Genomic DNA, 24,072 nt, shown 5'->3' with positions numbered 1-24,072 from the left:
GAACTCACAAGCCTTGAGATGAGAACACAGAAACTCTTTAGATTTTGTTTTTTAAATCTTACCACACTAGCCTTTTAGATAAAGGAAATTATTCTGTTCTACTTTGTTTCTAGATGAAGAAAAGGCAATAAAGAGAAATAAACAAAAAGAAGAAACGGGAGGAAAAAGGAACAATAAGGAGGAGTCTTGTAGGAGCTAATACTTTAAGCAACTTAAGTGGTTTAGCTTCAATTAAAATTTAATTTGGTGCACTTGCGACAAGTGGAGAATGTCAGGCTGGTGGCTCAGTTTCAGCTGCTTGGTATAAAATAAATTCAGCACAGGTACAAAATACTGAGGACACTGAAGCTGGCTCTTGGAGATGACCTACCTATAACTGGCTGACTCGATAACTGGGGGGCAGGCAGGTGGAGGGAATACTAAGAACATAGAACACAGACTTTAAATAAGCTCCCTTTTGAAGGCTGTCTTAGCTACCTAGTGCTGCTGTAACAGAAATACCATAATTGGGTGACTTTCCAATAAAAATTTATTTTCTCACAGTTTAGCAGGCTAGAAGCCCGAATTCAGGGTGCCAGCTGTAGAGGAATGCCTTCTCTCTCTGTCAGCCCTGGAGGAAGCTCCTTGTCTCTTCTGAGTTCCTGCTACTGAGCGATCTTCATGTAGCTTGGCATCTGTCTTTTCCCATCTCCGCTTCTCTCCCTTGCTTGTTTAATCTCTTCTATATCTCAAGAGGCTGAATAGAGACCTACACTAATCCTGCCTCATTAGCATTACAAAGACAGCCCACTCCCAAATGAGATTATAACCAAAGGCATAAAAACCTGGTAAACCAAACCCACGATTTCGACTCACAATGACCCTTTAGGACAGAGTAGAACTGCCCCCATAGGATTTCCACGGACCAGCTGGTGGATTCAAACTGCCAACCTTTTGGTTAGCAGCCAAGCTCTTAAATACTACACCACCAGGGCTCCTAGAGGTTAGGAATTATAATACATACTTTGGGGGAACACAATTCAATCTATAACAAAGTTTCAAGACATAAAATTAATTCACGCAGATCAAGAGAATACTGGACACACAAAAGAAGTTACCACAGAATCCTACATTTGTTTCAGAACAATTTAATTATTCTTTACTAGATTTGCTGCGGAGCCGTGGTGGCACAGTGGTTAAGAGCTCAACTGCTAACCAAAAGCTTGGCAGTTCGAATCCACCAGCTGTTCCTTGGAAACCCTATGGGGCAGTTCTACTCTGTCCTATACGGTCGCTATGAGTCGGAATCAACTTGATGGCAACAGGTTTTTTCAGATTTGCTGTATTCAGGCTTGATTAATATAAAAGTCGTTAAATGAATGATAAACGAAAAAACCAAACCTGCTATGGTCGGGTTGATTCCGACTCATAGCGACCCTATAGGGCAGAGTAGAACTGCCCCATAGAGTTTCCAAGGAGCACCTGGTGGATTCAAACTGCTGACCTTTTAGTTAGCAACATAGCTCTTAACCACTATGCCAGCAGGGTTTCCAATGAATGATACATAACTCAAAACACACAAAAGACTCCGAGTTATTAAGCATTTGTCTATTTTCCCAATTTAACCATTTAAGAATTTTATTTGTTTTTATTATTATTTTATTAACTTTGCTAAACTGCTAATATTTGCATAATTTAATGTCAACTTGTACATCAATCATTTTAAAACAAAATGGTAGCTATGAAGTTTTCAAATAGTTTCTATAACTCTTAATGAACTTTATAGAGTTTATAGGATGACAGGGATAGAAAAATATTCACCAGCAACTAATTTTTCTAATTCAGCTTTTAGTGGCCTCAACAGGATTTATCATTTTTTAAATCATCTTAAAAAGGAACACAGCAACATGCAGCAGGAAACTTCTCGTACATACCCTATACACGGTAAACGTGTAATTCTGAATACATACATGAAATACATGTATCTTGAATCCAGGACTGTTGTAGTAAAGTAGCGAAAATGCATTTTCTTTAGTGTTTTAATATTAGAGAAAATATATTTTCTCATTTGTTTTAATATAACTATATAAACTGTAATTAATCTCTGCCCATCCTAGTCCTTAAAAAATAGTACAGACTCTGTTCAAAATATAACTGAACAGCCTGTTCCACTCTTAAACATAACAAACACCCTAATACCTTACGACATGTTTTCCCCTATTCAAAATAGGTGATTTAAAACTTAACATGACTAACACCATAATACTCTAATCTCTAAACATTTTTTAATTACACCAACCACACCAATCTCTTCCCCCAAAATACAAAACTATCTCGACTCCTGTAGCCTCAGTCTCTCTTCTTCATTCTGTTAAAAAATGGCCTTCAGCCTAAAAACCAACAGAAAAACTTTCTTTCTTACTCCCTATCTCAGCCACAGTAGACTTAACAAAATGACTCTGCTAGCCGAGAAATTCTTATAAAAGTTTTTCAGCCTATTATAAATATACTAATCAGAGTCCAAGTACCTGACATATTTATCTTTAATTTAGTAAAGAATTTTTATAATTGTTTTATAATGTATAAAACCATCTGTAAACTACGTACTCAAAACATTAAATAACCCTGATCTTTCCCGTATAAAACACTCCCATCAACCCTTTAAGACGGACAAAATTTTTTAAAAATTTAACCCCCTGTCTCTTAAATACCAGTATTCAATAAAACCTTCCTACTACTTTTTTTTTTTTTTTTTTTTACTACTTACCTCCTCCTGTCTCAATATTAACTTTACAACAGACAACTCAAACCCACAATTTACAATAACACTAGCAAGAGGTTCAAGTAGCTCAAGTTAACTTTACAAAAGGGAAGAGCCAAAAATGTATTGTCCTGACTGGCCAGCAATACAAAATGAATGGATGGTTTCTCTACAATACTGATCTGTTCCATCCCATTTAGTTTCTCTGCATGTGTCATTCGGGCTATTACTGAAGAACTTCCTGGAAATCAGTGTCTCAACTTGCTGAAGATTGTTTTTCAGGAGAGTGGAACTACAGAGACATGATAATGAAAGCAAAACTAACAGAAGAATCTATTCGGAAATCAGATTTTGTTCTGAGTTTGTAACGGCCATTTAAGATGTGCAGAACTCTCGATTTCATATTTCCATTATAAAACTTTAAACTATTACAATATTGTTAAAGTCTAAAGTATGACAATGATCTTCCAAACCTTTATGCCATTATTACAGCAACCTGCACGTGGGTTGGCTCATACAACAAGTTACAAATTGTATGTTTACATATGAAGAAGGAAATCATTAGTGACAATGCAAAGGATGAGACAGTTTCTGTATTTAAAACGGGTATGGGAGAATGGAAACATTCATTTTCCAAACATTTTATAAGTGGTATTGCCCAATTTATTTATTCTCTCAAAGAATACCAGGGATTTTACTCACTGGTAACGTAATACAGAATTGCTATTATGTTAAAAAAAAAAAAAAAAAAACTGATTTCTGAAATAGTTATCATTTCTATACCCATTTCTCAAAACACAAGTTTACCCTAACATACATGACAATATATGGTCACAATCAGCCATATCCAAGTCAGTGTCTCAATGTGTCTGTCTCTCATCACAGTTCTACTACTTTCTTCTTTCAGGCTTATTTGTGGCACTTACAGGTTTCACTAAGATCTAACTGTGGACTAAAGATGCTGATCTCTGATTTAGGAACTTCCGGGTATAATGAAGACAGTGGAAGTCTTCCAGATAAAGATCTTGATCATGGCCATGAACATGTCAGCCAGAAAGGCCCTGTGATACCAGCAAAACGAAGCACTGCATTCTATTCAACAGCAGGTCCGAAAATAGGATGGTAAGAGTAGTACCCCCAACAGTGTCTTGCACACAGTAGACACTGAAGAAATATTTTGGTTTTTTTCCTTTCTCTTATGGATCAAATTGTGTCCCCCCAAAATATATGTCAAATTGGTTAGGCCATGATTCCCAGTATTGTGTGGTTGTCCTCCATTTCGTGATTGATGTAATTTTCCTATACGTTGTAAACCCTAATCTCTGCCTGCAGTTAATGAGGCAAGAATGGGTTATGTTAAAGAGGATTAGGGTAGGATGCCAACGTTTTTACTCAGGTCTCATCCCTGAACCAAAGTAAAGGGAGTTCCCTAGAGTGTGGCCTGCATCACCTTTTATCTTATAAGAGATAAGAGGAAAGAGAAGTGAGCAGAGAGTGGGGGATCTCCTATCACCAAGAAAGCAGCACTGGGAGCAGAGTGCGTCCTTTGGACCTGGGGTTCCTGCGCAGAGAAGCTCCTAGTCCAGGGTAAGATTGATCACAAGGACCTTCCCCCAGAGCCAACAGAGAAAGCCTTCCCCTGGAGCTGACACCTTGAATTTGGACTTCTAGCCTCCTAAACTGTGAGAGAATAAACTTCTGTTTGCTGAAGCCATTCACTTGTGGTATTTCTGTTACAGCAGCCATAGATAGCCAAGACAACTTCCCTTTTGTGAATTTAAATATGAGGGTATGCTCACGGTCCCAGTAAGCCCTATCCACGCAGAACCAGGTTTCTACTCCTGGTACTTTCTACATACCATGGCTACTCTTTATTTGATGACCTGTAATAACACCTTTAAATATGTCCTGTATTTTTGTATTTTCATTTATAATATGGACAGAATTTTTTTTTTTAATTTTTATTGTGCTTTAAGTAAAAGTTTACAAATCAAGTTAGTCTCTCACACAAAAACTTATATACACCTTGCTACATACTCCCAGTTGCTCTCCCGCTAATTAAACAGCCTGCTCCCTCCCTCCACTCTCTTTTTTCGTGTCCATTTTGCCAGCTTCTAACCCCTCTACCCTCTCATCTCCCCTGCAGGCAGGAGATGCCAACATAGTCTCAAGTGTCCACCTGATCCAAGAAGCTCACTCCTCAACAGCATCCCTCTCCAACCCACTGTCCAGTCTAATCCCTGTCTGAAGAGTTGGCTTTGGGAATGGTTCCTGTCCTGGGCCAACAGAAAGTCTGGGGGCCATGACCACCAGGGTCATTCTAGTCTCAGTCAGACCATTAAGTCTGGCCTTTTTTGAGAATTTGGGGTCTGCATTCCACTGCTCTCCTGCTCCCTCAGGGGTTCTCTGTTGTGTCCTCTGTCAGGGCAGTCATCAGTTGTAGCCGGGCACCATCTAGTTCTGGTCTCAGGCTGATGTAGTCTCTGGTTTATGTGGCCCCTTCTTTCTCTTGGGCTCATAATTACCTTGTGAAATACAGACAGAATTTTTAATTCTCATGGAATCCACGTTTTCTGGAGCCACAGAGGTTGAAATGACCCACCTGAAACTACTGCCCTGAGGTAATCTTAGAACCTTAAAACTGGTCTCCTGAAAGTCATCTTTAAGTCAAACAATAGTTAGTTTGCCCCTGGTATTCTGCTCTTTTAAAGAATCATCCATGTGCAATCAGTTTTGACAACAGCAATTCCAAAAGTCAGGCTAGAAGTTTTGTCTTCAGGTCAATCAGTAAGTATTTTAATTGTCTTCAAAGAAAATATATGGAGTTCTCATAGAAAGACCAGACACAATGGTCTGAGACTAGAAGGACCCTGGTGGTCATGGCCCCCAGATCTTCTGTTGGCCCAGGACAAGAACCATTCCCAAAGCCAATTCTTCAGACAGGGATTGGACTGGACAATGGATTGGAGAGGGATGCTGGTGAGGAGTGAGCTTCTTGGATCAGGTGGACACTTGAGACTATGTTGACATTTCCTGCCTGGAGTGGAGATGAAAGGGTAGAGGGGGTTAGAAACTGGTGAAACGGACACAAAAAGAGAGAGTGGAGGGAGGGAGCAGGCTGTCTCATTGGGGGAGAGCAACTGGGAGTATGTAGCAAGGTGTATATAAGTTTTTGTGTGAGAGACTGACTTGATTTGTAAACTTTCACTTAAAGCACAATAAAAATTAAAAAGAAAAAATATATATATGGAACCCTGCATGTCCACAATAACCCGTTGATAACCCATTGCTGTCAAATCAATTCCCATTCACAGCGACCCTATAGGACAGAGTAGAACTGTCTCATAGGGTTTCCAAGGAATGCCTGGTGGATTCGAACTGCAGACCTTTTGGTTAGCCACCAGAGCTCTTAACCACTACACCACCAGGGTTTCCCATGTCTACAAGTTATTCTATAAACTTCATTCTGGCCCTGTTTCCATGGCAATGTATAATTACTAACAATAAACTGGGGTATCAAAAAAAAAATCTGTGAAGGTTCTTTCTTCTTTGAAACATTTTTGACTCTCTAGTAGGAAATGGGAGCCCTGGTGGCACGGCGATTAAGAGCTTGGCTGCTAACCAAAAGGTGGGCAGGTTGAATCCAAAAGCCAGTCCTTGGAAACCCTATGACGCAATTCTACTCTGCTGACCCGACAGCAACAGGTTACACGTTAGTAGGAAATGCTGCCCCGATTTGCAAATCATATATTAAATAAACTTCAATTTCTATTATTGGCTTAATATTATTTTTAGTTTTAACAATAACTACCTGAACTTTTTATTCAAATGGTAGTTGATGTAAACCTAAATTTCTTCTGAAGACTCTTTTTTATCCAAAAGTTCTTTAATACATTTGCAGCATGAACAGAAAATTAGGTTTAGAAATGACTTCCACAAAAGCATTAAGGCTGCACTGGCAGGCAAGTAATGGGAGACTGTTCAAAACCTCACAAGGGATACATGAACACTACCAGGATAGTCATTAACACCTATTGAGATTCAAAGAGAACATGTTACACAGTGCCAAAACTCAAAATGGTTTTGTTCTTATGGGTATAATGCCATATAACAACAATTTTTCCAGAGCATAGAGTAGGCTGCTAAAATGGCTCTCAGGAGAGGTCTATTGCTCTCCACTGGTTTGTTCTGGGATCAGTACTTTCAGCTGAGGAATTAGGCAACCACCAGGAAAAGCAAGAAAATAAGCACCGTGGGCATTTTCTCCCCCACAGCTTTCTAAAAACAGTCATATTTAATGTTTTAAAATAAAAGAGATATTACTATAGGATGTTTTATTTCTCTATGACAACTTTATTTTACACTGTACTTTTGAGAGATGTTCACTCTCTTGGAGTACCTTCTTTTTGAAACGCTTTTCAAGGCTGTATTTTTATATTTTAGCACGTAAACTCATAGGAAACATGTGGAAGGATGAACACCAAACCTGAACGCAGTTACCTCTGTGAAGGAGAAGTTGATGACCAGTGGCTGGTGGAGAAGGGAACTCATTATCACGTATCTAACACTTACATATTTTTAATTGCCCTTCAGAAGTATTTTTTAGATGTACTGGAAACCTAAAATTTTTTAAGAAACACTAAAAATCTAGCCTCTAATTTTAAGTGCTATTAGAACTGTTGATTTTAATCAAAGCCCTAGGAAATAAGCATACATCTTCTTTTGAGTGGCAATATTTTCTAATTATAGAAAATAAAACAGACCTCTTTGAAATAAAGTTGGTGGGTTCACTTTCTTTTCTGAACCACAGATTCACATCATTTATGACACTATTACTGGTATGTACCATAATCAAGCACTGTATTGAGCTGTTCAAAGAGGGCTTTTTCAAAGCATGGCCGTCAACTCACTTACTCCAAGCCAAAAATGGAATAGGAGAAATCCATGTATTTTAGGACACAGTAAGGGTGTGTGCTGGACAGCAGAGTCTATTTTTAGGAGTTATGCTGGGAAACTTACTTTGTGAATGCATGTAGGAAAAAAACAGTAATAGAAGGGTAATTCCATGAATTATTTCATTCTTACAACAGCTCTGTCCAACATGAAAAGGTAACGTCTTCCAAGAGCCTAGAGTTTTAATTTTAACTCTTACTATTCTCCAAATTTTATCTCTATATTCATACATATAACAAAAAAACCCCATTGTCATCGAGTCAGTTCCAACTCATAGCTACTGTCTTAGTCATCTAGTGTGGCTATAACAAAAATACCACAAGTAGATGGCTTTAACAAAGAGAAGTTTATTTTCTCTGTCCAGTAGGCCAAGAAGTCCAAATTCAGGGCATCAGCTCCAGGGGAAGGCTTTCTCTCTCTGTTGGCTCTCGAGGAAGGTCTTTCTCGTCAGTCTTCCCCTGCACTAGGAACTTCAACGCGCAGGAACCCTGGATCCAAAGGACACGCTCTACTCCTGGTGCTTCTTTCTTGGTGCTATGAGGTCCCCACACTCTGCTTGCTTCCCTTTCTTTTTATCTCTTGTAAGATAACAGGTGGTACAAGCCACACTCCAGGGAAACTCCCTTTACACTGAAGCAGGGATATGTCCTTAGTAAGGGTGTTACAATTCCACCCCAATCCTCTTTAGCATAAAGTTACAATCATAAAATGGAGGACAAACACACAATACTAGGAATCATGGCCTAACCACATTAACACATATTTTGAGGGGACACAATTCAATCCATGTCAGCGGTCCTACAGGACAGAGTAGAACTGTACCCATATGGTTTCCACAGAGTGGCTGGTGGATTTGAACTACCGACCCTTTGGTTAACAGCCAACCTCTTAACCACTGTGTCACCAGGGCTCCATACAAGGTGTTCCTAAAAGACTTCATGGCTCATTTTCAATAAATAAATTTTAAGTTTGGGAAATTTCAAATATGTGTCACTGGCAGTTAAGTAAAGGATAAATTTTAAGGAACTGATAAAGACCCCAGAGTATGACCACCTATAACTCGGAATGGCATCACAGCTCTCAAACAACTCTCAGTATGTGATGCCCACAGAGAGGTAACAGACAAAGAGTTCTGCCATCTATTAGGTAATGCCTTGTCTATATTTTCTCTTGGATACCATTCATGACTTTATACATTTAAAAAATAAACAGCAAACCATGCTGTGGCATTTGTGCCCAGAGTAATACATTCCCACTGCCAAAATCCTAGATTTTTCTCTTGGTACCAAAAATCAAACCCACTGCCGTCGAGTCGATTCTTATTCATGGTGAGCCCATGTGTTACAGAGTAGAACTGAGCTCCATAGGGTTTTCTTGGCTGTGATCTTTATGGATGCAGATTGTCAGGGTGGGTAAGTTTAAAAGTGGGGCTGCTGGGTGAGTTTAAACCGCCATCCTTTCACTTAGCAAACTATCTGCACCACCCACGGACCAGATAGCCATTCTTAATCCTTGACATGATCTTTTCTTTTTTTTTTTTTTTTAAGTATGAAGTTCTTTACCTTAGACCTGTTTACTAAGGGAGAACAGAAGTTCCTGAGTACAAAGAGCTTACACATCAGGGTTCTTCTCAGCTCTGCCCACTATGAAGAGAAAGCTAGAAGCAAATTTTCAACTTGCAAGAACAATCACAGGACAATGGAAAATTGCTCTTATTTTACTATTTCATTTAACCAAACATGACTAAAATCATTTTATGGAAAACTCTAGTTATTCCCTGAAAAGCAGACTAAAGGAAATAAGCATCAGTGGTATTTATCCTCCTAAAATTCCATTCTTGTCTTTAGGGATCCGAATTATATAGGCCATGTGTTATTTGCTTAGAAAGTACTTTATAGCTCCAAGTTTACACTAGAAAGTTCAAAGAGTTCCTCGGGTCTTTGTGAAAATTTAGGTCCTGGTGCTCCTCTGGTAAATTTAAGGTAAACACACAAGAGTTCCTAAAAAGGCTGAGAGGCTACATGTAATTTACTGACATTGTGAATTGTCCAAAATACTTATTGTTGTTGTTAGGTACTGTCAAGTTGATTCCAACTCATAGCAACCCTGTGAATAACAGAACGAAACACTGCCCTACCCTGAACCATCCTCACAATCATTCCTATCTTAGAGCCCATCGTTGCAGCCACTGATCAATCCATCTCACTGAGGGTCTTCCTCTTTCTCAAATACCCTCTATATTACCAAGCATGATGTCCTTCTCCAGGGACTGGTCCCTCTTGATAACATGTCCAAAGTGCATGACAGGATGTCTCACCATCCTCGCTTCTAAGGAGTATTCTGGCTGTACTTCTTCCAAGACATATTTGTTCAGTCCAGGGCTTCAAACTGGTTCGTTCCAGTTGGAACCCCTGCTGAGAACTTACATTTCTACCCCAGATATACTGAATCAGAAGCTACGTTTAACAAGATCCCCAAATGGTTTTCATGTAGAGTAAATTTTGAGAACCACCACTCCACTAGTGGTTCTCAGAACTGGTCTCCAACCAGCAGCTTTAGCATCTCCTGGGAGCTCATTAGAAATGCAAATTCTCAGCAGGAGTTCAAACCGGAACAAACCAGTTCAGAGGCCTGGTTCCTTCTTCTGGCAGTCCACAGCATATTGAGTATTCTTCACCAACACCACAGTTCAAATGCATCAATTCTTCTTCGATCTTCCCTATTCACTGTCCAGGTTTCACATACACATGAGGCGATCGAAAATACCATGGCTTGGGTCAGGCGCATCTTAGTCCTCAAAGTGATATCTTTGCTTTTTAACACTTTAAAGAGGTCTCTAGCAGCAGATCTGCCCAGTGCAATAAGTTGTTTGATTTCCTGACTACTGCTTCCATGGGTGTTGATTGTGGATCCATGCAAAATGAAATTCTTGACAACTTCAATATTTTTTCTGTTGATCATAATGTTGCTTACTGGTCCCGTTGTGAGGATTTTTGTTTTCTTTATGTTGAGGTGTAATCCATACTGATGGCGGTGGTCTTTGATCTTCATCAGTAAGTCCTTCAAGTCCTCTTCACTTTCAGCAAGCGAGGTTGTGTCATTTGTGCATCGCAAGTTGTTAATGAGTCTTCCTCCAATCTTGATGCTGCATTTTTCTTCATATAGTCCAGCTTCTCCAATTATGTGTTCAGCATATAGACTGACAAAGTATGGTGAAAGGATACAACACTGACATGCACCTTTTCTGATTTTAAACCATGCCGTATCCCCTTGTTATGCTGGAATGACTGCCTCTTGGTCTATGCACAGGTTCTGCATGAACACAATTCAACCCACACAGTCAAATGCCTTTGCATAGTCAATAAAACACAGGTAAACATCTTCCTGGTATTCTTTGCTTTCAACCAAGATCCAGCTGACATCGGCAATGACATTCCTTGTTCCACGTCCTCTTCTGAATCCAGCTTGAATTTCTGGCAGCTCCCTGTCCATGCACTGCTGCAACTGTTTAATGATCTTGAGAAAGTTTTATTATCTTCAGCAAAATTAAATTCGTCTAGAAATCAGATAAACTTTAATACAATATATGCAAAATGTGAGACTGGGGAATGGATCAAACTGAAAAGACAGTAAAGCATTTGCTCTCAATTTAAGTTGATCCCAAACTGCAATCATGTCTTACCTTTTCAGGTCAACGGTTGTGACACTAAACACAACTCCTTTGAGCCAAAGAATCATGAAGAGCCTCTGGGAGAAGGGGCAGTTTCCTATGCTTTCACCATCACTGCCGGCCTGAGGAACAGAAGTGTTAAAAAAAAAAAAAAAACAAGGTCAAAAAGATGATACTCAAAACAACAGACCTCTTTCTGAATTTTAATCAAGAGTACAAGAAGACAGGAAAAGTTATATTGTGGAAGGAAGGGCAGAAATCCAGGTCTTTATTATTTTACTCTTTCCTTTGCTTCTTTCCTTTCTAAGAAATGGCCAGTATTATACAGTACTGTCCAAAAGAACTTTCTCCAATGATAGAAATTGTCAATGTCTGCACTGTCCAATATGGTAGCCACTAGCAACATATGGTCATGGAGTACTTGAAATGAATTTTTAATTTCATTTACTTTTTAAAAATTTTTAATAGCCACACGTAGCTAATAGCTGCCATGTTAGATAATGTAGATCTAATCAATCCAGGGCGTACATATAACTTTGCCTCAGGACAAAAACAATGTCTGTCATGGGTTTTATGACATGTAGAAGTCATTTCTTATCCTATTTGACAGTATTCATTACATGTCAACATCAAAAAGGAAACTTACAAGTGTACCTGTCTCCAAAGAACTTAAATAAGCACCACTCCCCCTCTCATTTTAATAAATATTCATAATAAATATCCCATATCTTGTTTAATACATTCCTTCAGGGAACAAGAACATAACAAACGTATCTTTATAAGCTATTTCTAATCCTGCTTAATGAAGAGCAGTTGGCTCCCAATTTCAACCATGAGGTAGAAGAAGAAATCATCTTTCATTCAATCATGTAGGGCCCAACTTTAAAAAGGAGGGAGGGAGAGAAGAAATAAAGTAGGGGGGGGAGGAAAGAGAGTGGGCCTGCTGGAAGAGGCTGCTCTAGCACTCACTAGGGATCAACACAGCCCACTCAAGCATGGAGTACATGGAGAGAAAGCCAGAAGCAACTCTTAAACAAGTCATTCAAAGATGCTGGAAAAGTACCATGGATTTTCTTAAAGCATCCCTCAAAAAAACTCAAGGGCACTTGTGTAAAATGCTACATTAGTAAAAGTCATTAATTCCTAAACCAATGGTGGGGTGGGGGGGGGCATTAAAAAAAAAAAAAGGGCAGTTAACTGTTTAAATATAATGCAATCAACAAAACAATGGGCATACAAGGAGGATCCCAGAACCCTACCCTAATAAGAGAGCATGAGTTAATCTGAACTTGGTTTAAAAAAGGCGATCATTCTTTATTAGTAGCCAAATACACACAAAATTTTCACCAGAGCAGGACATATTAATTCCTAATACTGCAACTGGTACAAAAATTTACTTCCTAAAGATGGCATCTAACTAACGAGTTTTTAAACTTGAGTGGGATTAATAACAACCTACAGGGAATTTTTAAAATGAAGATTTCTGGGGCTTAAATCCAGAGATTCTGTATGCAAGAGATTCCGTAGTAAGGCATTTGCTGACCACATTGAGAAACACTGGTCTGGGAAGGCTAGGATATTCCTTCCTCAAGGCACAAGTCCGTTTATAGGACTAAATCGCCCTGCTACTGGGTGGGTATATAACAAACTACTACCCAAAATTGCTTTTTTGAAGATGCTGACTGTTCATTCACAGGATGGAACAAAGATGATATACAAGTGATTTTATAGACAAAATAAATTTAACACATTACCTTTCTAATTAAATAGCTTAACGGTGAATATTTTCACACCAAGTTCTGGCTTTCAGATATCTTGTTGTTTTTGTTTTTTCCCCCTACTGGTTTAAACATGCTTGCAGTGGTATAAATACAAGATACAACCTCTTCTAAGAAAAAGTATCCCAAACTTGAGACTTACTGAAAAAGCAGAACAGTTTGATAAACAAAAAACTAGTCTTGACTCAAGATCTTTGTACTAGTTCATTTACTTAATCTATAAAATGAACTATAAATTCCCAAACTACGTGTCATAGCAGTATTAAAATAAGTAAATTGGTAAAGAAGATGTCATAAAGATCTTACACGTAGACACTTAGAAACTCACATTAAACTAAAGGCCAGTTGGAAAAAAAACAGGCTGGTGCTTAGATCAAAAACACCACACCGCGATCTCCCACAACGGTCTGCAGAGTATACTTTAAAGCACAGACATGAGAATCCCTAAACACCAAAAAAAACCCAAACCCATTGCCGTCGTGTCGATTCCGACTCATAGCAATCCTGTAGGACAGAGTAGAGCTGCCGCATAGAGTTTCCAAGGAGCGCCTGGTGGATTCGAACTGCTCACCTTTTGGCTAGCAGCTGTAGCACTTAACCACTATGCCACCAGGGTTTCCCCCTAAACACAGGCAGGTTCAAAATACCTGCTCAGTATGTAAATGTCCTTTTGCTTTCAGACTGCCTCCTCTGTTTATAATTCTCTGGAAAACTTCTCAATTTACTTCTCCTTCAGGTATATCAGAAACTTGTTACACATTTCTTACTCCACACCAAACTACTTTCCTTCACGCACATGCAACATGCCCATCCTTCCAAGATAGGTCTGAAAAACAGCCTTTCGTTAACGAACCCCCCAAAACTCATGACAACTCAAACAAGAAATACTGCCATGTACCAGTTCTTTCAAAGTTTTAGGAGTATTAGAAAATTGGAAGCTACTTAGTCAGATGATATTTTCAGTAAATACTGTGAAATTGTGGAGAAATTCTGATTTTTAGAAGTTACAAATAAAAAACTACCTCCTTTAAACCAAGTTATACGGATAAAATGCCATTTCAACAAAGAGGTATGATCAAAAATACATGTTATCTAACACTAGCATCAAAGAAAAGTATGTCTTTTTTAAAAAACTGCTAACAGTAATATAGGCTCATTATTTTAAAAATAAATAAAACACTACAGGAAGTCAAGAGTTCTCTTACCCTGAGGTAACCATCCAATAGTTTGTCACATACTCTTCCAGATTTATTTTCTATGTATATACCTTTTTCTTTCAAAAAGTGATCATACCAAACATAACTTTTTTACAATTTATATTTTATTCTAAACTTAATGTAATCAATCTTAAACTCTTTTTCTTATAGGTGTTCTATAATTTAACAAATTTCTTACTGATGGGTGTTGGATGGTCTCCAGTGTCCTGCTATTACAAGCAATGCTTCAATATTTCTCCTTTTTTATTTGTATCTTTGGACAGCTGTATAAGTGTTTCTATAGAAAAAGTTCTGTATGTATAATTGCTGGGTCAATAGAATAAAATGAAGCCTCTGAAAAGGACAGTTAGATGGATAACATCAAACCTGGAAATACAGAAGTATTAAATGTTCAGTGTATTTGTTATTCAGATTGGGTAATTTCTGTTCATCTGTCTTCCAGTTCACTGATTCTTCTGTCCACTCCATTCTGCTGTTAAGCCCATCCACTGAGCTTTGTATTCCAGTTACCGCCTATTTCAGTTCTAAAATTTCCCCTTGGTTCTTCTTTATACCTTCCATTTCTTTGCTGAAGTTTTCTTCCTCCCCCCGCACCCCCACCCTGCCGCCCCATCTGTTTCAAACATGTTCATAATTGCTCACTGAAGCACTTTTATCACAGCTCCTTTAAAACCTTTGTTAGGTAATTCTAACATTTCTGTCATCTCAGTGTTGGCATCTACTGTCTTTTTTCATTCAGTTTGAGATGTTCCTAGTTTTTGGTCTGGTAAATGATTTTCAATTGAAACCTGAACATTTTCGTACTATGTTGTGATACTCTGTATCTTGTTTAAACCCTCTTGTTTTAGCTGGCTTTCTGACACCACTCTGGAAGGGTAGTGGGGAGCACTGCCTTGTTACTACCAAATGGAGCCAGAAGTCCAGGTTTCTCACTCAGCCTCCATTGACACCCAAGGAGAGAAGGCTCCTCATTATTGCCAAGCAGGAGTGGAAGCTCCAGCTCCCCATGTGGTCTCCACTGACACAGCAGTGGATGTGACTCATTAGAGAGTCCTGACTCTCCACTAGGCCTCCTCTGATACCACCCATGCGGGCAAGGAGAAGGGCTCCTCTTTACTGGACAGCAAGGAAGAAAGCCCCGGCTCTCTACCTGGCCCTCTCTGATACCACCCTGGCAGGGGTGTTACAGTCTCTAAGGGTAGAAGTCTAGACTCCCTATTCAGCTTTTGTAGGCATTGGCATGGGGGCAGTTTTTTCTGTGGCATCTGGCAGAAGCAAAGCAGTTATTGTCTAAATGTTTTGTCTTAGTAGGCTGCCCCTTTCCTGGTTCTCTGACTAGAGAGAGCAGACTTTTGTTAGAGCTTTTTTTTTTTTTTATCTATACCTGCTGGTGTTTCTAGGTTGCCAGCTTCTTCTGCTTCAAGTCTGGGATGTATGAGGTCAAAAAAACCTCAGGGAACTCAGCACTGCATCATTTCTTGGTTCCCAAGGTCCCTAGCTGGTCTTGCTTCTCTCCCCACCTTTCAGATTGTTTTTATGTTTGTTTTATACATAATGTCCAGGGATTTTAGTTGTACTAAGTGGGAGGAATAGCAAAAAGTATATCTACTCCATTTTCCCAGTAATGGAAGTCCCTTAGAAGTACAAAATTGAAAAAGCAAAATAAAAAGTATATAAAATGTGGCATGAAAAATAGTGGAATATTATTCAGCAATAAAGAGAAGTACTGATACATGCTATGTGGATGAACTTCGAAAACACTATGTGAAGTGAAAGAAGCCAGTTACACAAGACCATATATTATATGATTCCATATACATGAAATGTCCAGAACACGTAAATCCACAGAGACAGAAAGTAGACTAATGCTTATTAGGGGCCAGGGGAGAGGAAGAAAGGGAAACGAGGAGTTACTGTTAATGACTACGGGTTCCTTTTATAGTGATGAAAATATTCTAAAATTAGATGGTGGTGACAGTTTTATAATTTTGTGAATATACTAAAAACCACTGAACACTCTACATAGGTGAACTGTACAGTGTGTGAATTATCTCAATAAAGCTGTTTAAAAACATACACCGATAGATTCTCGTCATCATTTAGGTGCCACTGAGTCAATTTCAGACTCAAAGAGACTCCATGTAACAGAGTAAAACTGCCCCATAGGGTTTTATCGGTTGTAATCTTTACAACCGATAAAACCCTATGGGGCAGTTACAGAAGCAGATCACCAGGTCTTTCTCCTGTGGAGTGGCTGGGTGGGTTTGAACTGCCAACCTTTTGGTTACAGCTTAAACTGTTGTGCTACCAGGACTCCTCAGATATAGATTACAAGTATAAATACACACACACACACAAACACTGAAAAGAAATTTATTAATTTTGAATATATATTTTTCAAATAATGATTCTGTATTACAGAAAAACACACATCTATGAAATTTTCTTAAAAATTTGGGAACCCAAATAATCAAAGAAAAAACTTGAATAATCCTACCAACTCAGAAATAACTGCTATTTTCCAGACAAAGAATGAGTTTTGGCATTAATTTGGTTTTATTCTTACAAAAGGGGGTATTTTCGCTTACCTTGCTACCTGTGGTTCCTCTCACATACTATTCCTCAGAATAACTACTAGCCTCACTTTCCTTTCCCCAGACCCCTGTTGTAATTATTGAATTGTATAATACTGGTATTTAATCAGAAACTGCTGGATTAACTCCTACATTGCAGAATAGGGGTCAACAGTAAATGCAACAAATATTTTAATGTTTTACTAATTCAAGGTTAAGGAACTGCTCACTTAGAAAACCTAGCTTAATTAGTCTTTAGAATAGTTAGACTTTAAAACACCCAAAAAGGAGAACCTTTTAACATCATTCCCATCTATTTCTTTGTGTTTATGGCAGGGTGAGGGGTGAAAATGACTGGGTAAAAGAGAAATGCTGGGACCTAAAGGTAAGAATGAGCTACTCAATCATTAAATTATTTTCCTTGATACATCTTCTATGGACTGTCTGAAGCAATGTGCTGTCAAAAAGAATAAAGTTAAACACTTCAAGACACAAATTAGTTTGCCTTGATTTAGGTTAACTTAAAAGTCACAAAACAACCTAATTATTGAACAAAGTCACCTGATGCCATTGCCTATTTCTTTCACGTTTTTGCTAAACACATGCTGGAACCAAGGTTGCAGTCTAGAGGTTTAATAAACTGTTATCCTTCTACAGGGCCTACATAGCACGCGGGAAATAAAAAGGTTTTAGAATCAGACATATGTGGATTTGAATCCTGACTTCACCACCACTTCTCAGCTGTGTAATCTTTAGTAAATTACTTTCGTATCTGTGAAACTCCTGTCTGTTCACAAAACTAAAGATATCTTCCTATACCATGTTACTACTGAGATCAAATCCATTAGAATACACACGATTCCTGGCATACAGTAAGAATTTAGTGTTACCTTAAAGACACTTCATGCACAAAACTTAAAGGTTAGCAACAGGTTTTTCAGTTCAACCACTTTGTCATTAGAATCCCTATTCTTTCAAAAAACAATAAGAGGAGAAACAGTCTGAGTATTTTTAATATAAGTTCTTCTAAATGATATATATTATGGCCCTATGCTGTAAGAATTAGTCTATGTAAAGTTTAAACAGTCCAATAAATGGAGGGATGCAAAGATAGCCTTTATTTAAGAAGATGTGAAAAATCTCTGGGCCATGCAAAGAAGAATGTATTATTTTTTCCTGGCCATAACCATATCATAAAACTCCAGCTAGGACTAAAGAGTTCCCATGGAACATTTGCCTTACTAAAGACAAACTCCCTGCTTTCCTAAAACAAGCTCTTTATATGTATTAATCTGTTTAATCCTTATATCCTCCCACTCAGCAGAGCCGGCCAGACTCCAGAGCCAGACTGCCAGACAACTCCACCACTTTCTAGCTGTGTGACTTTGAAGAAGTGTTTTTAGTTTCTCTGGGCCTGTTTTCGGCTTCTATACAATCATGATAATAACCACCTATCTCATAAGGTTGTTGGGCGAACTGAATAAATTAATATATAGAGAGAACTCAGAATAGTACCTGCTCAATGTTTGAAAACTGAGAGACAGGGGAGGGAGATTTACTTTTCATTAAATTCTCTTTTCATACTTTTTGATATTTGTACTATGCACATGAATCCTCCATTTAAAGAAAAAAGCAAGCAAACAAAAATCTTCCCGCCCTTGTTGCTGTATGCAGTCGAGTCAACTCCGACTCATACTGACCCTACAGGGTAGAAAAGAACTGCCCCATATGGCTTCCTAGGCTGATATCTTTACAGCAACATATATACAGATGTTTTCTCTCAAAGAGCAGCTGGTGGGTTTGAACCACCAACCTTTTGCTTAGCACCCAGAGCTGAATGATTTCATAAACACATGCAAATGAAGTAAAACACCATAAATTATAAAATGAATGTGAAAAGCTCTGAAGATGAAGGAAATACAGATAACAAAAGTACATAGGAGGATTCTAAATCTTAAAATACACAAAAATCCTCAAGTAAATGGGTTTAAAATGCAGATTACCAGGTCCCACCTCCAGATATTCTTATTCAGAATGTCTCCACTGGTGGAGCAGTGGTTTAAGTGCTTAAATGCCAACAAAAAGGTTGGTGGTTTGAACCCACTAACCACTCTGCAAAAGAAAGACATGGCAGTCTGCTTCCGTAAAGATTAAACCCGGTGCCGTCGAGTTGATTCCAACTCATAGCGACCCTATAGGACAGAGTTGCACTGCCCCATAGGGTTTCCAAGGAGCTGCTGGTAGATTCAAACTGCCAACCTTTTGGTTAGCAGCCGAACTCTTAACAACTGTGCTACCAAGGCTCCGCTCCATAAAGATTACAGCCTTGGAAACCCTATAGGGCAGGGCAGGGCAGTTCTACTGTGTCCTGTAGAGTCACTATGAGTCAGAATTCGACTCAAAGGCAATGGGTAGATGGGTGATTGGTAGAAAAGCATTTCGTGTGATTTTAATTCTGATGCATTTGATGGGCAGACAAACACTGACTTAGAAAAAAAGTACACCCCCCCCCCCCCAAAAAAAAATCAGGACTGGAAATAAATTCGCTCCATGGTTAACCTTTGAATTCTTTCTTCACGATGCCTGTTGGACTTTGCCCTTTGTAGGCCCGTAACCTGGTCACTGTCAGGGTCAGATTAGGTAAACAGCAGCCTCCTCTCTCACTTTAAAGGAATGCCAAGATATCCTGCCTCTAATTTGGGCATATCGAGACTTAAACCAAGCCAGCCTGAAGCTTCATAAGACCCAGACACTCTAATCAAAGGACATTCTTATGCCACACAAACTAAGAAGCAGAGGCAAGTATCTCTTAGTGGAAAACAGAAGATTAACATTTCTAAGAGTCTGCCTTATAACCAAACAGGGACAATTTCAGTGATACAGAGTCCCTTTATAGATGCAGTGCTGCAGGGTAGTTATATCTGGTTTAGAACAACAATTTTAAGTTGTTATTACTATAGGATTTCTCACAGGAAAAAACCAAAAGATTCTGCTGTGATGTTGCTGACCAGAGATAATATATGATTTTCAAACCAGGATCGATTTTCCACTTAGAAGTATATAATCCATGGGTAGTTCCTCTTTGAGTCTTAATTTTTTATTCTGGAAAGGGGCGGGGAGAAGGCAGGATTGATTTACTAAAGTTGTCAATTATAATGTTATAGAAGATATCACTCATCTTAGGGAATACACACTAAAATATTTCGAGGTAAAGGGCCATGATATATGCAACTTACGAGTGAAAGAGCAAATAATTCAGCTAATGGGATAAAACACTAAAAATAGGCAAATCTGGGTAAAGGGTATGTGAGTGTTCTTTGTACTGTTCTATTCTTGCAACTTGGTAGTTTGAAATTATTTCCAAACAAAGTTTTAAAAAATTATCTAGCTACCACTTTAGTCCTAATGGTTTCTAACTATATTATAGTTCACTTTTATTGTATATACATATTATCTCCAAATGTAGATAAAAATCAATCTTTTAAAGTTAAAATTTTTATTTTTTATTCATTCACCAACCATGTAAAGACCTACACTAAACACTGGAGATTCTGTAACAAACGAGAAGATATGACTCTCATCTTTGTATCTATGTTCTAGAAAGTTTAATCTGAATAATTTAAAATTTGAGAACACACCAAAAGTAAATATTCCTAGTTAGGATACAGTGCAACCTGAAAATATATTTACTGCCCCAACTTTATCACAATTGAAATAATACCTGTTTAACATTTTTCAAAACCTTCATAAACATTCCCCCAATAAATCCTGGTTTTGTGAGCTTCAGTTTTATAAGCTTGCCAGTGGCTCCTCCTGTGAGTTGGTGATTCAGCTTATAACACTAGATTTGATATTTTCTTTCTTTAGTTTAAATCAGTGTGAATTCAGAAATCATTCAAAACTATAGAAAAACATGTCTTTTCATTTTGTTTTTAAATTTTAATAAAAGGAAGAGGTGACTAAAGTTATAGCCAAAGTTTATCATGCTTACCGATCAGAAATAACCTACTAAAAAATGTATAGTTATTACTAAAATCATTAAGATTCAAAGTAACCTGAATGCTGCTTGAGGAAATAAACTAAAATATACAATTTTGCAAATGATTTCAGCTAATATCACAGTTTGGGGAAACAGCATTCTTTTTTTTAAGCTGTTCCACCCATAGCTATCCACGTTTAAACTTACTGAATGGGAAAGATGATTCCCCTTCTAGTAGTTTCAAGGGTTGTCTGCTTCTCTTTCCTTTAGTTAATAACTAAATTATAATTCAGTTACCTAATGCAGCCATTTAATTTAAAAACAAAAACTCTGAATGTCTACAACACTCTCTAAAAGTGAGGTCTTATGCATTGTCCTTTCCTAGGATAGCTTTCCCTTTGGTGTTCTGTAGGACCCATACCACTCCTCCACATTCCCCCCATTCATCCTGTACAACAAGGCCACATAAATCTGGACACTTAGGTGACTAAACTCACATCAGCTTAAACCTAAAATGCCCACTGCCACACCCGTCCTTTAGGTCAAGCTTAAGTCTCATCTCTAAGAAATCTTTCTAGATCGTTCTAGCTTAAACCAGTTACCTGTCCTAGAAACCTCTACTGCAGTGCTTTCAAATCACCAAGGGATCTTGTTAAAATACAGATTGCGATTCAGTAGATTTTGGGTGAGGCCCAAGATTCTGCATCTCTAACAAGCTCCCAACCTATACCAGGTGTTTAACGACTAATCACGGCTTGCCTCTTCATCTCTCCAGCTGTTACTCCACATTATTACTTTTCACGTGTCTACGCCTTGCCTCTTCATCTCTCCAGTTGTTACTCCACATTATTACTTTTCACGTGTCTACGCCTTATCTCCTGAGCTAGACTGTAACCTCACTGAGGGCATGCTTTTTTTTTTTTTAAGTTTCCCACAGGACGGCACCGGCTACAGATGCTTTACTGCTTATCAGCTTCTGCTGACTGCATGACAATAAAAATCTTTGAGTTCTAAGTAGTGTATTCCAGGTTATCAGTATAGGAAGAAAAGAAAATCTACTAAATCAAATCTTCCTGAATAGTTCATTTTTCTCAAAATTTTAAGTTAGGTCTCCGAATCATCTAGAGGCAGTTTACAAGCCATAAAAGCCACTACAGCAGACTTTGAGAGCTGGCTGCTCAGCATCTATCCTCCCACTTTTTTCTGCCAATTCAACGCCTATTTTTGATCAGGCACCCATTCCTCCTTCCCTCAAGAGATGCGGGAGATGATGACCCAATTCCCCAATTCTAAGAGTAAATCCTGATTGATTTTCAGTCAGTCATGAGAGTTCCATTTCTCGTACCAGTGACTGATGTAGGTTTAATCGTGTGATCAGTTCTAGTCAATGAGACACAAGGGCAGGCCTGCTCCAGGACATCTTGGAAAAATTCCTCACTCTTCAAAGACACCAGAAGAGGAAACCCTTGGATATGACACCTGTTGCTGCAGTGGCCAGCTAGATACTAGTCGGGAGCTGAAACCAACACCAGAAGAGCACAGAGCCAAGAGAATCACAAAGAGGGAGAGCCACACCCTGACATACTACACTTGAAGCAGTTCTCCTACTAGACTACTACTTCCCCTTAGAGGTTAAAGCCCATTTGAGGTGCCATTTTCTGTTATATGCAGCTGTAAGAATCCCAACTGATATTGCTATCTATCTCTAATTAAGACTAGTAGAAAGGTCCCTGGGTGGCACAAACAGTTTGCACTCGGCTGGTAACCAAAAGGTTGGCGGTTCAAACTCACTCACCCAGCGGCACTATAGAAGAAACAGGCCTGGCAATCTGCTTCCATAAAGATTAGCGCCAGAAAAACCCTACGAAGTAGTCCTACTCTGTGAGATGGGGTCTCTCCAAAGTCAGAAACCAATCAACAATAAAACAACAACAAAGACTAGTAGGAAGAATAAAAATGTTTGAGTGGTTAAAAATAAGAAAATTCTACATATAAGTTAAAGGAGAAATAGCAGCCATTCCAGGGCTCTGGTTGCTTATAAGTAATTATATTTTCCATAAGCCGCCATTTAGACTTTGCTCTAAGAATTCAGGGGTCACGGTAGCATTTACCACTTAAGTTCAAACTGTGGCTCTTTTTCCTCACTCACCTAACATGTTACAGAACACCTCCTTGCCTACCAAAACAAAAACCCATTCCCAGTGAGTTGATTCTGACTCACAGCAGCCCTGTACGACAGAGTAGAACTGCCCACTGGCTTCCAAGGCTATAATCTTTACACAAGTACACTGCCCGTATCTTTCTCCCCCAGAGTGGCTGGTGGGTTTGAATCACCGACCTTTCAGTTAGTAGCTGAGCACTTAACCACTGAGCCACCAGGGCTCTTTTCTCCTTTCCTAGAACCCCAATATACTTCCTCACCATTCAACAGCTACTGAGGACTATGTGGCATTGGGGAAACAACTATGAATGAGACAGGTAAGACCTGGCCTCATGAGACTCAGATTTTTGTAGTAGAAACAGACAATAAATATATCAAGTTAGAATTTTTAAACTGTAATAGCTGCCTAAAGAGAAACAAAGTACTAAGAGTGGACAAGAAGCACCTACTGAAAAATTGGACCTAAAAAATTAGAAGGAGCCAGCCATGCAAGCAGCCACTGTAGATGGACTGCTGAGAGTACAAGACGCAGCTGGTTAATGATAGTAGGGGCCAGATCATGAAAGACTTTCTAGATCTAAGTAAAAAGCTTGAATTTTATGCTCACCAAAGGGAAGAATTTATTCATTCAGTTAACAAATATTTACCAACCACCTACTGTGTCAAAAAAAAAAGCATAACACAATAGTTAACTGCAAGGACTCTAGAAGCAGACTGCCTGGTAAGAGACATTATTGATTCTTTTACTTAACCACCTATGTGACCTCAGGCAAGTGACTTAAATTCTCTGGCTCTCAGTTTCCTTATACATAAATGGGGAAAATACCTATGTGGTGGTTAAGTTATGTGGTTTGGCAGTTATGAAATGATGTAGTGTGGCAGTTAGGTACTGATGTAGTTACCCTCCATGATGTGATCTGATGTGAACAGTCAACGGAGTTTCCTCAAGGGTGTGGCCTGCATCCAATATATATATGGATGTCCTGGCAAAGCTCGCTGGC

The 24,072-nt window shown here is 38.7% G+C and overlaps 1 protein-coding gene and 1 long non-coding RNA gene across 2 annotated transcripts in view; one reads left to right on the top strand and one right to left on the bottom strand.

The window, feature by feature from the left end:
• The window catches only part of CLIC4 (chloride intracellular channel 4), an 88,897-nt gene that overhangs the window by 32,647 nt on the left and 32,178 nt on the right, over window positions 1-24,072 (bottom strand). Inside the window, exon 2 of the mRNA XM_064281484.1 lies at window positions 11,376-11,485. Within this exon, the coding sequence (XP_064137554.1) occupies window positions 11,376-11,485 (110 nt within the window). The remainder of the gene's footprint in view (window positions 1-11,375; window positions 11,486-24,072) is intronic.
• LOC135230705 (uncharacterized) overlaps window positions 1-24,072 on the top strand; it is an 80,577-nt gene that overhangs the window by 51,767 nt on the left and 4,738 nt on the right. The window contains exon 3 of the long non-coding RNA XR_010321325.1: window positions 17,268-17,316. This is a non-coding gene — a long non-coding RNA (uncharacterized LOC135230705). The remainder of the gene's footprint in view (window positions 1-17,267; window positions 17,317-24,072) is intronic.

This window comes from Loxodonta africana, chromosome 3 (genome assembly GCF_030014295.1).
Source record: "Loxodonta africana isolate mLoxAfr1 chromosome 3, mLoxAfr1.hap2, whole genome shotgun sequence".
NCBI lineage: Eukaryota > Metazoa > Chordata > Mammalia > Proboscidea > Elephantidae > Loxodonta > Loxodonta africana.
Note: the sequence above shows the minus strand (reverse complement) of the source record. Positions and strands in the feature narration are given on the sequence as shown.